The 12,597-nt window shown below is 58.8% G+C and overlaps 1 protein-coding gene across 3 annotated transcripts; it reads left to right on the top strand.

Moving 5' to 3' along the window:
• The first annotated feature begins 736 nt into the window (after nt 1-736).
• On the top strand, nt 737-11,650 carry LOC115651113 (zinc finger protein 271-like). 3 transcript variants are annotated; one of them, XM_030562013.1, is made up of 5 exons: nt 737-797; nt 6,004-6,105; nt 6,760-8,273; nt 8,349-9,836; nt 11,568-11,650. In XM_030562013.1, the coding sequence occupies exons 2-4, from the start codon at nt 6,039-6,041 to the stop codon at nt 9,816-9,818; spliced, it is 3,051 nt and encodes a 1,016-aa protein (XP_030417873.1). In that variant the 5' UTR covers nt 737-797; nt 6,004-6,038; the 3' UTR covers nt 9,819-9,836; nt 11,568-11,650. The 3 variants fall into 3 exon arrangements, with proteins under 3 accessions (XP_030417873.1, XP_030417871.1, XP_030417872.1); XM_030562011.1 differs by having other exon boundaries at nt 6,760-9,836; XM_030562012.1 differs by lacking the exon at nt 737-797 and adding an exon at nt 2,438-4,653 and having other exon boundaries at nt 6,760-9,836.
• Nucleotides 11,651-12,597: the final 947 nt, after the last annotated feature.

The raw sequence follows: 12,597 nt of genomic DNA on the forward strand, positions 1-12,597 counted from the left end.
AGGCTCACAGCTCATGACCCCCTCAAGTAATAACCTCATGACACCCTTGTTTGAGAACCCCTGCACTAGACACCCCCTCAAGCCTGGGGGGAGAACCCAGGAGTCTGGTCTCTCAGCCCCCCACTCCCCTCACACAGCTGGGGAGAGAACCCAGGAGTCCGGGCTCTCAGGCCAGCCCCTAACCCCTACTCCCCTCGCAGGGCCAGGAGAGAACCCAGGAGTCCCGGCTCTCAGGCCAGCCACTAACCCCTACTCCCCTCGCAGGGCCAGGAGAGAACCCAGGAGTCCGGGCTCTCAGGCCAGCCCCTACCCCCTACTCCCCTCGCAGGGCCAGGAGAGAACCCAGGAGTCCGGGCTCTCAGGCCAGCCCCTAACCCCTACTCCCCTCGCAGGGCCAGGAGGGAACCCAGGAGTCCGGGCTCTCAGGCCAGCCCCTAACCCCTACTCCCCTCGCAGGGCCAGGAGAGAACCCAGGAGTCCGGCTCGCTCCCCGGCGGAGGCGGGGCTCGAACCCGCGGCTCGGCGCGGGGCGAGCTGCCGCAGGACCATAGAGCTCGCTCCTTGCTGGCGCCGGGAGCAGGCGGGAGCGGGAAGTAGCGTAACAGGGTGGGTGGGTTGGGGACAGGATACGTAAAGGGACCTTCCTCCGCTCGCCAGCCAGTCACCCTGAGCCCCGGCCCGGCGCCTGCCCACCCCGGGGGGAGCCCGGATGCGAGCCCGGGTCCTGGGGGCGGCTCTGCGCACGGGCAGGCGGGGGGCGTCGCGCTCCCCCTCCCCGGGCAGCGCCGGCCGGAGCGGTGAGTGGGGCCCGGGGGCACCAGCGGGAACAATGGAGGGGAGCGGGGGGGAGGCGGTTCAGAGGGAGACGCAGCTCAGCCGCACTGGACCTCCCAGCGCGAGAGAGAACCCAGGAGTCCGGGCTCCCCCCTTTAATCCACTAGACCCCACTCAGCTGGGGAGAGAACCCAGGAGTCCGGGCTCCCCCCTTTAATCCACTAGACCCCACTCAGCTGGGGAGAGAACCCAGGAGTCCGGGCTCCCCCCTTTAATCCACTAGACCCCACTCAGCTGGGGAGAGAACCCAGGAGTCCGGGCTCCCCCCTTTAATCCACTAGACCCCACTCAGCAGGGGAGAGAACCCAGGAGTCCGGGCTCCCCCCTTTAATCCACTAGTACCCACTCAGCAGGGGAGAGAACCCAGGAGTCCGGGCTCCCCCCTTTAATCCACTAGACCCCACTCAGCTGGGGAGAGAACCCAGGAGTCCGGGCTCCCCCCTTTAATCCACTAGACCCCACTCAGCAGGGGAGAGAACCCAGGAGTCTGGGCTCCCCCCTTTAATCCACTAGACCCCACTCAGCTGGGGAGAGAACCCAGGAGTCCGGGCTCCCCCCTTAATCCACTAGACCCCACTCAGCTGGGGAGAGAACCCAGGAGTCCGGGCTCCCCCCTTTAATCCACTAGACCCCACTCAGCTGGGGAGAGAACCCAGGAGTCTGGGCTCCCCCCTTTAATCCACTAGACCCCACTCAGCTGGGGAGAGAACCCAGGAGTCCGGGCTCCCCCCTTTTAATCCACTAGATCCCACTCCCCTCTCAGTGCAAGAGATAGAACCCAGGAGTGTGAGCTCCCACCTCACCCACAAACCCAGAAGTCTGGGCTCCCAGCCCCTGCCCTTCTTTAATCCACTAGACCCCACTCAGCTGGGGTGAGAACCCAGGAGTCCAGGCTCCCCCCTTTAATCCACTAGACCCCACTCAGCTGGGGAGAGAACCCAGGAGTCCGGGCTCCCAGACCCCCCACGCTGCTTTAACCCACTAGACCCCCACTTCCCTTCCACATCTGGGGAAAGAACCCAGGAGTCCTGGGTCCCAGCCCCTGCCCTGAGCAATATTATTGGGGGCTGGGAGCCACCCCTCAGCCCAGCAGGGATACCCAACTCAGTCAGTGGGGGTCAGAGGGGCTGGTGCTCCCAGAAATGTGCCTGTTCAAACCTTGCCTGTCTCTTCCATTGCTCCAGGATGGGTGGGGGGGTCATTGCTAATCCCTAGGTGAACGAGGGGTTGAGCTGCGTCATCTGTGCCATCGCGGTGGCTGGGAGAGCGAGCGGCGTCCATGGGCTGAGACCCACTGTGAAGGGAGCTGATTTTTCCTCACCATCGGAGGCTGGCGAAACTGGCCCAGACGCACCGTCTAGGGCTTGTGTCCACGATTCCAGATTTGGGGTGGTTTCGGAGAGGCCCCACAAAATTGCCTGACTGGAAGTCAGGAGTCCTGGGCTCTCTGGGAGGGGAGTAGGGTCTAGTGGGTTAGGGCAGGGGGGGCAGGAACCAGGACTCCTGGGTTCTGTCTCTGAGTGGGGTCTGGTGGGCTGGAGAGGGGAGGCTGGGAGCTCAGACTCCTGGGTTCTAGCCCCAGCTCCGGGAGGGGAGTGGGCACTGAATCCTGAGAAAGTGACTCTGAAAAGACTTGGGGTTCATAACAGCCACACAACCCAACATGGGCTCCCCGTGCTACAAAGTGCTAATTGGACCCTCGGCCATATTAATGAGAGCGTCGGTGCTGCTGGCCGTTCTGGGGGCAGCGACATGGCCCCACAAAAACAAGGCGAGGACGGGAGAAAGCCTCTGCGGGCGAGAGATTTCGAGAACTCAGCCAAAGGAAGCTGGAGAGGCGACCTGAGCCAATCCTTGCTGCTGATAAGCTCCTGAACCTAGCAGAGAAAGAGCTGAAAAATCCGTGGCCGGCAGCTAAAACCCAAACAAACTCCCGTGTTGAATAAGGCAGCACATTTTACACCGCTGTGGGTGCTTATCCATTGGCACAAACTCCTAAGGGTGGGGGTGGATTTTCCGTCTCTTGAGGCCTCCCCATCTCAACTGGCTGCCTTCCCGGAAGAGGCTTGAATCAAACACAAGTGACTGGGTTCCCTACCAGGAGAAGTGGGTGCCGTTCTCTGACCTGGGTTCTACCGGATGTCAGACGCATCCTGGGCCTGGCCGTTTAAATCGGATTAAATTCAGGAAGGACCTATGCAAAGTACGGAGCTCAGGCAGGAGCAATGCGTCACCCAGATGTTGTCAGCAGCTACCGGTGTGGTGCTCAGCTCTTGTTCGAGGATGATAACAGTCGGCTGCGTGCGTGTTCCCTCTGTGTGCTGCCCCAGCTCTGCAGATCGCTGACACAGCAAACCCCGAGAGAGCCCTCAAAGACCACGCACTCTAATAAGGTACGAAGGAACCCGAGCCAGGTTTATTGTCACACGAAGCATAGGAATAGTTTCCCGTAGACCCTACAGGACATACTATGAATTTGTGCCCCGGCAATGGACCGGCTCAGTCAGTGGCGGGACTTACCACTGCTCCCTAGGCTGGCCAAAGACGCGCACACTGGGACCTACTTTTGTACAGTTACAGGGCAGATTATTCATCCCTCCTAACGTATTGAGGTTCAGCCCCTCGGCTCATTAGGGACTGTCTCCCCTTTGATCATGTTGTTCCAGACAAACAGATCTATCCATCATGCTGTCCTGTCTTTAAGATGCACCTGCCTGTTCCTTGTCATGTCTATGGAGTGTCCTTGTAGCAGGTTGTCCAGGTGCCATCTTGGCACAAGTTCCTCTTATTAGCCCTTATTTGTGAACGCAGCTGCTTCTAACAACCCTCTTCTCGCCAGTTGCTGGGAGTGAGGCCTGCCTCTGGTTCACAGCCCAGCTTTTGCTTAGCAATGTCTGGAAGTACTTTGGTTCAGGCTTCAGGCCTCAGACTAGGCCTCTGACACAAGAGTTTATATTTCAGGGCCTCATCTTACTACACCAGATACAAAGCGGGGAATGATGGCCTAGGAGGCAGAGCTGCAGAAAAGGACCTGGGGCTGAGAGTGGCTCACAGATAAAATACGAGTCAACAAGGTGATGTGGTTGGCAAACACCTCCCCCCCACCCCCACCCCCACCCCCACATGAACATTGTTCTGGGGCGTTGCAGGCGAGAGCTGGGAAGTCGTTCTCCCCCTGTGCTCAGTGCTGCTAAGGCCTCAGCTGTGTCCAGTTCTGGGCCCCGCGCGGAGGAGAAAGAGCCCCGAAAAGGAGGGAACAGTCCAGAAAACATGATTTATGAGGAGAGGTTGAAAAAGCGGGGTTGGCCTCGTCGGGAGAAGAGAAGACAGAACGGGGACACGAGCATCGTCTTCGAGCACAAGAAAGAGGGTTACAAAAAGCAGGGTGATCGATTGTTCTCCTTACCCGCAGAGGACAGGACAAGAAGCAATGGGCTTCAGTTGCAGTCACCACGTGTCCTAGGAGACCCCTTCCAGCCGCTATTGCGATGATAATAAATAATCATTGTCACTAAACCAGCCTCCATTCTGCAGGTCCCTCCACTGCCGGCCAGTGTATTGTCCCGCTGATCTTGGAGTCAAAGTTCTGGCCACCTGATCTTCTTGCATTTAGCCTCTTAGGCTTAGCTAAAAGCCTCGCTGCAGAGTGGTGCTCGGTGTTCTTAACAACGTTGCTAGGCGAATTCCTCACGTCTTCTTCCGCAGAAATAGTGGATGGCAGCACGGGAAGGAGCCGTCCCGAAACTGGCGGAGATGGGGTGAAAAATCTCTGCTCACCCAAATCCATCAATTGCACCTATCTTTCTAGCTGGGGCACAGGTGCGGGGGGTAGGAGCCAGGACTCCTGGGTTCTCTCCTCAGCTCTGGGAGGGGAGTGGGGTCTAGTGGTTGGGGGGCTGGGAGCCAGGAATCTTGGGTTCTCTCCCTGGCTCTGGGAGGGCAGTGGGGACTAGTGGGTTAGAGCAGTGGGGGCTGGGAGCCAGGACTCCTGGGTTCTATCCCCAGCTCTGGGAGGGGAGTGGAGGCTAGTGGGTTAGAGCAGGGGGGGCTGGGAGCCAGGACTCCTGGGTTCTATGTTGAGCTCTGGAAGAAAAATGGCGTCTTATATAGTGCAGCACCTTGTACGCTATGGCCCGATCTCCATCTGGGTTTGTGCAGCACCTGACACTACAGGGGCCCCTGATCTCAGTCAGGGTCTGTCCAACTCCCAGCAGAATGGTGTTACTGTAATTTAAATCATAATAGTAATAAAAAGACTCCACAGGCTGTTAGGTGGCTTTAAAGTTGCTGAAAACACAAAGTGGGGGGGAGGGGAGATGGTGTCAGGTTTTTAAAGGGATAACAGCCAAACGCGTGGACCAGGTTTCCCGAGTTGAGGAGTTAAAGCAAAGCAGCTAAATCCAGTTTCAAGGAAGTCAGGACCGAATCCTGGTCAAATCCGGAGCGACCCCAGTGCAGTCACGGCTGGGTTCTGATCTCAGTGACCCTGTCCCTAATTGGAGTGAGCTGGGCTTGCAGCCACGGATTTTGGAGCCCAAAATCTCAACCCTGCCACTGACTCATCGCGTGCCCCCGGGCACATTACTTCATCGTTCTAATTCCACTCCCTGTGTGTCAAGCAGGGCTAAGAATACCTACCTCACAGGGCTGTTGGGAGGATTAATTAGCTAATGCGCTCTAATTGCTTTGAAGATTAAAAAACCCCCAAAACCTGCATGGAAACTGACAAGGGCTATGAATTTTGTCTGAATAACCCAGGCCAGGAGGGCCGATTCCTGGGGCTCGTGCTGGGGATCCTGCTCCACTTCTCATCGGAATCAGGTGTCAGGATGGATTCAGATCTCGGTGACCCCAGTGTAAATCTAGAGTGACCCCCACTGACACTTGTGGGGACAGGGATCTGGGAGGGGAGAGGAGTGGGGTCTAGTGAGTTAGAGCAGGGTGGGGGCTGGGAGCTAGGACTCCTGGGTTCTCTCCCCAGCTCTGGGAGGGGAGTGGGGTCTGATGGGTTAGAGCAGGGGGGGCTGGGAGCCAGGACTCCTGGGTTCTCTCCCCAGCTCTGGGAGGGGAGTGGGGTCTGATGGGTTAGAGCAGGGGGGGCTGGGAGCCAGGACTCCTGGGTTCTCTCCTCCCTGTACAATTATCTGTTTTTCTTTTCTCTGTGTGCAGATTATCCCGATTCTTCCCCCGCTGTGACCTCCCGGATGGAGAGAGGGGAAGAGCCGAGCGTCCCGGATCTCCAGGGCTCTGAGGAAAGGGAGATCTCAGGAGGTACCCACACACATGAGCAGTGCCGGAGACTGGATTGGAGACAGTCCAGGAATCGACTGAGGCTGGGCTTCTTCGTTCTCTGAGAGGGGTGTGGGGGCTAGTGGGGTGGAGCAGGGGGGGCTGGGGCCAGGATTTCTGGGTTCTGTCCCCAGCTCTGGGAGGGGAGTTGGATCTGGTGGGTTAGATGAGGGGGATTGGGAGTCAGACCTCCTTGGTTTTATACCTGGTCCTGTAGTGGGGGTGCAACCGTCACTGCTCTAATCCACTAGACCCCACTCCCCTCCCAGAGCCAGGGGGAGAACCCAGGAGTCCTGGCTCCCAGCCCCCCTCTGCTCTAGCCACTAGACCCCACTCCTCTCGCAGAGCCAGGGGGAGAATCCAGGAGTCCTGGCTCCCAACTCCCCTACTCTAACCACTAGACCCCACTTCCCTCCCAGAGCCGGGGAGAGAACCCAGGAGTCCTGGTTCCCAGCCCTCTCCAGTTCTAACCCACTAGACCCCATTTCCCTCCTGGAGCCGGGGAGAGAATCCAGGAGTTCTAGCTCCCAGCCCCTCCTGTTCTAACCACTAGACCCCACTCCTCTCCCAGAGCCGGGGATGGAACCCAGGAGTCCTGACACATTCTTATTATCTTTCTCTCTCCCTTTCCCCCAGCGGAGCGGAAATCGCCGGAGGACAAACCTCCCCAGGACCCCAAGCTCGCTGGCCCTGAGTGGCCGTGGGAGAACCTTTCCTGGACCCAAGCGGGCCGCCCGCCCCGCCTCGAGCCCCCGTCCTCCTCCGCCCGGCCCCCTGCCCCGCCGCAGCGCAAGGGCGAGCGCCCCTACATCTGCAACGAGTGCGGGAAGAGCTTCACCCAGTGGTCCAAGCTGGTGCGGCACCAGCGCATCCACACGGGCGAGCGGCCCAACACCTGCACCGAGTGTGGGAAGAGCTTCACCCAGAGCTCCCACCTGGTCCAGCACCAGCGCACCCACACCGGCGAGAAGCCCTACCGCTGCTCCGAGTGCGGCAAGAGCTTCAGCTGGAGCTCCAACCTCATCCAGCACCAGCGCACCCACACCGGCGAGAAGCCCTACCAGTGCGGGGAGTGCGGCAAAGCCTTCAGCCAGAGCACCAACCTCATCAAGCACCAGCGCTCCCACACCGGCGAGAAGCCCTACCAGTGCGGCGACTGCAAAAAGAGCTTCTACCGCAGCTCCGACCTCATCCAGCACCAGATCACCCACACCGGCGAGCGGCCCTTCAAGTGTGCCCAGTGCGGCAAAGGCTTCACCCAGAGCGCCAACCTGGTCAAGCACCAGAAGATCCACGCCGGGGAGAAGCCCTTCCGGTGCACTGAATGCGGGAAGACGTTCATCCAGAGCTCGGAGCTCATCCAGCACCAGCGCACCCACACCGGTGAGAAGCCCTACGAATGCCTGCAGTGCGGGAAGAGCTTCGGGCACAGCGCCACGCTGGTCAAGCACCAGCGGCTGCACATGGGGGTGGAGCCCTACAAGTGCCCCACCTGCCACAAGACCTTCGGGCTCAGCTCGGCCCTGGCCCGCCACCAGCGCTGCCACACCGAGGAGCGGCCCTACGCCTGCAGCGAGTGTGGGCAGAGCTTTAGTCTCAGCTCCAACCTCACCCTGCACATGCGGATCCACCGGGGCGAGAAGCCCTACCGGTGCGGGGAGTGCGGGAAGAGCTTCGGCATGAGCTCCACCCTGATCCGGCACCAGCGGATCCACACCGGCGAGAAGCCCTACCAGTGCGCCGAGTGCGGGAAGAGCTTCGTCCGCAGCTCCCACCTCATCCAGCACCGCCGCACCCACACCGGCGAGAAGCCCTACCGCTGCGGGGAGTGCGGCAAAGCCTTCAGCCAGAGCTCCAACCTCATCACCCACGAACGCATCCACATGGAGGAGCGGCCCCACGTGTGCCACGAATGCGGCCAGCGCTTCGCCGAGGAGGAGGCCCTGCGGCGGCACCAGGAGGAAGGGCATAGTGGCGGGGCGGGAGGCAGGGGGCTCGGGGAGAGCCGGGAGGCTTGCATCTGCAATGATTGCGGGAAAAGCTTTGGAGATAGCTCAGCGCTGGCCAAGCACCAGGAGATCCATTCATCTTGTATCTGCGACGACTGTGGACAAAGCTTTGGAGATAGCTTAGCGTTGGCCAAGCACCAGATAACCCATGTGTCTTGCATCTGTAATGACTGCGGGGAAAGCTTTGGAGATAGCTCAGCGTTGGCCAAGCACCAGGAGATCCATTCATCTTGCATCTGCAATGATTGTGGGCAAAGCTTTGGAGATAGCTTAGCGTTGGCCAAGCACCAGATAACCCATGTGTCTTGCATCTGTAATGACTGCGGGGAAAGCTTTGGAGATAGCTCAGCGTTGGCCAAGCACCAGGAGATCCATTCATCTTGCATCTGCAATGATTGTGGGCAAAGCTTTGGAGATAGCTTAGCGTTGGCCAAGCACCAGATAACCCATGTGTCTTGCATCTGTAATGACTGCGGGGAAAGCTTTGGAGATAGCTCAGCGTTGGCCAAGCACCAGGAGATCCATTCATCTTGCATCTGCGATGATTGTGGGCAAAGCTTTGGAGATAGCTTAGCGTTGGCCAAGCACCAGATAACCCATGTGTCTTGCATCTGTAATGACTGCGGGGAAAGCTTTGGAGATAGCTCAGCGTTGGCCAAGCACCAGGAGATCCATTCATCTTGCATCTGCGATGATTGTGGGCAAAGCTTTGGAGATAGCGTCGCGCTGGCTGAGCACCAGGAGATCCATGCCCCATGCATCTGCCCAGAGTGCGGACAGAGCTGTAAGGACAGTGCTGCCCTCACCCGGCACCAGATCACCCACATGCGTGAAAAGCTTTACAAGTGCCCTGACTGTGGGCAAAGCTTTGGTGACATCTCTGCCCTCACTCAGCACCAGAGGAACCACATCAGGGAGAAGCTGAGGTGCCCCGATTGCGGGCAGGGGCTCGGGGTGAGCTCGGCTCCGGCCCCGTCCAAGCCTTTCCATGAGTGCTCGGCGGCCAGTGCCCACGAAAGAAGCCACGTCGAGGGGGAGCCCGTCCGTGACAGCTCAGAGCTTGGTGTCCACGAAAAAGGCCACCCCAGGGCAGAACCGTCCCACGCAGCTCTGGGCGTCCATCAAAGAGGCCGGGCCGCAGCAGATCCCTTCCCTGATGACTCAGCCAGCGGTGGCCGCCCCAGCTCGGGCGAAATGGCCAGCCTCATCCAGTGCCCGGCCACTGAACCCTACAAGTGCCACGACTGCAGCCAGAGCTTTGCTGAGGGCTCGGGTCTCTCCCGCCACCTGGCCTCCCACCCCAAGCCCTTCCGGTGCCCGCAGTGTGGGCGCGGCTTCCCGGACGCGGCAGCCCTGGCCCGGCACCGGGAAGTCCACGCTGGAGGGGAGCCGGCTGGGCTCGGGGAGAAGAGCCGCAAGAGCTGTGCCGAGATCTCCGCCATCCTCTTGCGCCAGGGAAACCACGTGGCCGGGCGTGGCCCACGGAGGCACGCGGCAGACGGCTCCCTTCCTCCCAGCGGCTCAGGCCTGGCTCGGCCACGCCTCCAACCCTTGGGCCGCGGACCAGCCACGGCTGCCCGCCGGGACGGGAGGATGTCTCTGGCACGTCCGGAATGTGGCAAAGGCTCCCAGGGGGGCTCTGTGCTCCTACAACACCTCCAGAACCATGTGGGGGACAGGGTGTGAAGGCCCCGAGGCCACCCGGCAAGTTCAGAGCTCGAGACTGGGCCGGGGGTGGGGGGAATATAGACAAAGGAGGGAAGGGGTGCCTGGTGGCACATGGGTCGCTGGAGGGGCATGAAGGTTTGAGGGCCCTGGGACAGGAGGCTGGGGGCGAGGAAGGGGAGGTTGGTGGATGTGAGGGTGGCTGGTCTGGGGATTTGTTTGGCAGGGATCTGGTTTGGCAATGAGAGAGATTGCCCTGGGATCTAGTGAATCTGGGTTTGTGGGGATCGTGCCGGAATCTGGGGGAGCCTGGGTTTGCCAGGTGTTCTGCTGGGATCGGGGGGGGAGGGCTGGTTTTGCAGGGGGTCGTGCTGGGATCCGGGGGGCTGGTTTTGCAGGGGGTCGTGCTGGGATCCAGGGGGCTGGTTTTGCGGGGGGTCATGCTGGGATCCGGGGGGCTGGTTTTGCAGGGGGTCGTGCTGGGATCCAGGGGGCTGGTTTTGCGGGGGGTCATGCTGGGATCCGGGGGACTGGTTTTGCAGGGGGTCGTGCTGGGATCCGGGGGGCTGGTTTTGCAGGGGGTCATGCTGGGATCTAGGGGGCTGGTTTTGCGGGGGACTGTGCTGGGATCTGGGGGGGCTCATTTTGTGAGGATCATGCTGGGATCTGGGAGGTTGATTTTGCAGGGGGCGCGGATGGGATGTGGGGCTGGTTTTGCAGGGGGTCATGCTGGGTTCTGGGGGGAGCCTGGTTCTGTGTGGGATCTGGGGGGTTGGTTTTGCAGGGGATGGGGATGAGATGTGGGGCTGGTTTTGCAGGGGGTTGTGCTGGGATCTGGGGGGTTGGTTTTGCAGCGGGTGGCAATAGGATCTGGGGAGTTGTTTTTGCAGGGGGTCATGCTGGGATGGGGGGCTAGTTTTGCAGGGTGTTGTGCTGGGATCTGGGGGGCTGGTTTTGTGGGGGATCATGCTGGGACTTGGGGGGGTGGTTTTGCAGCGGGTAGGGATGGGATCGGGGGAGTTGTTTTTTGCAGGGGGTCATGCTGGGATCTGGCAGGGGAGTGGCTGGTTTTGCAGGGGATCGGGCTGAGATATAATAGACAGACGTGACTTAGATCATGTTGGGATCTGTTTGGGGGATCCGATTTCACTGGGGGGGGGGAGCGGCGAGCCGTCCCTGGGTCGCTTTGCAGCTGTTCCCCAGCTGCCCCGTCTCAGAGGTGGCTGCATCTCAGTGCGGGATGAGTCAGCCCCGTGTAGGTGTTACCCAGCTCCCCAAGAGACAAAATACTTCCTCTTCTACCCACTTTGAATTTATCTCCTCCCTACTCCCAGCCATTGGCTCCCAACTGGCCTTTGTCTGCTCGCTCCGAGAGCCCCCTGTTCTCACAAACTCCCTCATTTAGGCGCTTATAGGTTGGGATCATGTCACCTCTCCAGTCAGCTGAGGTCTCTTCCTCTGTATGGGAGTCTTTCCAGGCCTCGAGTCAGTCGTGGGAGGCAGTATGGCCTAATGGGTAGTGCCTTGGCAGCCAGAACTCCTGGGTTCTCTCCCCAGCCCTGGTCAGGGAGTGGGGGCTGGTGGGTTAGAGAAGTGGGGGGCTGGGAGCCAGGACTCCTGGGTTCTCTCCCCAGCTCTGCCGGGTGACCTTGGGGCAAATGATGTCACCTCTCTGTGCTTCAGTTTCTCCATTTGTAAAATGGGGCTATGTATACCAACATTCTTGGTGAAGGTCTTTGAGCTCTCACCCCCCAATCCTTTCTCATGCAGGCCACTCGATTACACGTGTCTTTCATCTCCTGGCCCGGGAGGAACTCAGCTGGGAACCTTCCCTCGAACTGCAGCGGCTGGGATTTGAGAGCTGATCCAGGGATTGTTTTCGCCCCATTCTCTGCTTAGCCAGGGGAACTACCTGCAACTACATGACAGCAGAGCCTAGAATTAAAAATAAACTAAACTAAGGATGTAACGTTGTGAAGGATAATGCGGGCATTCAAAGGTGTGACTGTCAATAGGACTTTTGGAATAACTAGAGCTGGGAGACGTTTTTCGGCCAAAAATTTTTGGGGGGTGAAACATGCAGATTCCATGAAGCCGTTTGCAGTTCCTTGTCCGTTTCAGCAGATGGTTTCGGTTGGAAAAAACCCTAAAATCGATCCCGAGAAAGGGAAAATGTTTCACAGTTGTGATTGCGGCTTGTTTCAAAACCTCCCTCGGTTTGACTGAAATGACAACTCAAAAGCGTTAAAAAACGACAAAAAACCAAGGCTCAGAAGCAAAAGAAAATATTTTGTTTCACCGCAGATGGGATTTTTTTCAATTTTTGATTTGCCAAAAATTTCATAAACATTCAATTTTGACCCAAAACCTGAATTTTTGTTCCCCTCCAATTTTTCAGACCTGCCAGGGAACCAAAAACTCCATTATTCACCCTAAAATAAGCAATAGTTGGAGGGGAGGGGAGGGAAATGAAATCCACCCTACTCTGGGGTCTGAATTCTTGGGGCTTGAGTGGGATCTTCCTTTCCCTGGGGGCAAGTTATTCCAGAACTGGCCACCAGGGGGAGAGAGGATTGATCTGCCTTTCTCTGAAGCAGCTGGGACCTCACTGGTAGAGGTGGGATACCAGAGTAGATGGGCCCACTGCTCTGCTCTGAGGCAGCGGTTCCTTTGTTCCTCACTGTGTGGTTCTGCCAGCTATGGAAGAGGACCCATGAAATCTACTGTTGCTCCTGCTCTGGACTGGGCAGAGATGCCATGGGGAGGACTGGATATTAAAATCAAGGATCGGGTCTCTTTA

The sequence above is a fragment of the Gopherus evgoodei genome, chromosome 4, assembly GCF_007399415.2.
Source record: "Gopherus evgoodei ecotype Sinaloan lineage chromosome 4, rGopEvg1_v1.p, whole genome shotgun sequence".
In the NCBI taxonomy this organism is placed as follows: domain Eukaryota; kingdom Metazoa; phylum Chordata; order Testudines; family Testudinidae; genus Gopherus; species Gopherus evgoodei.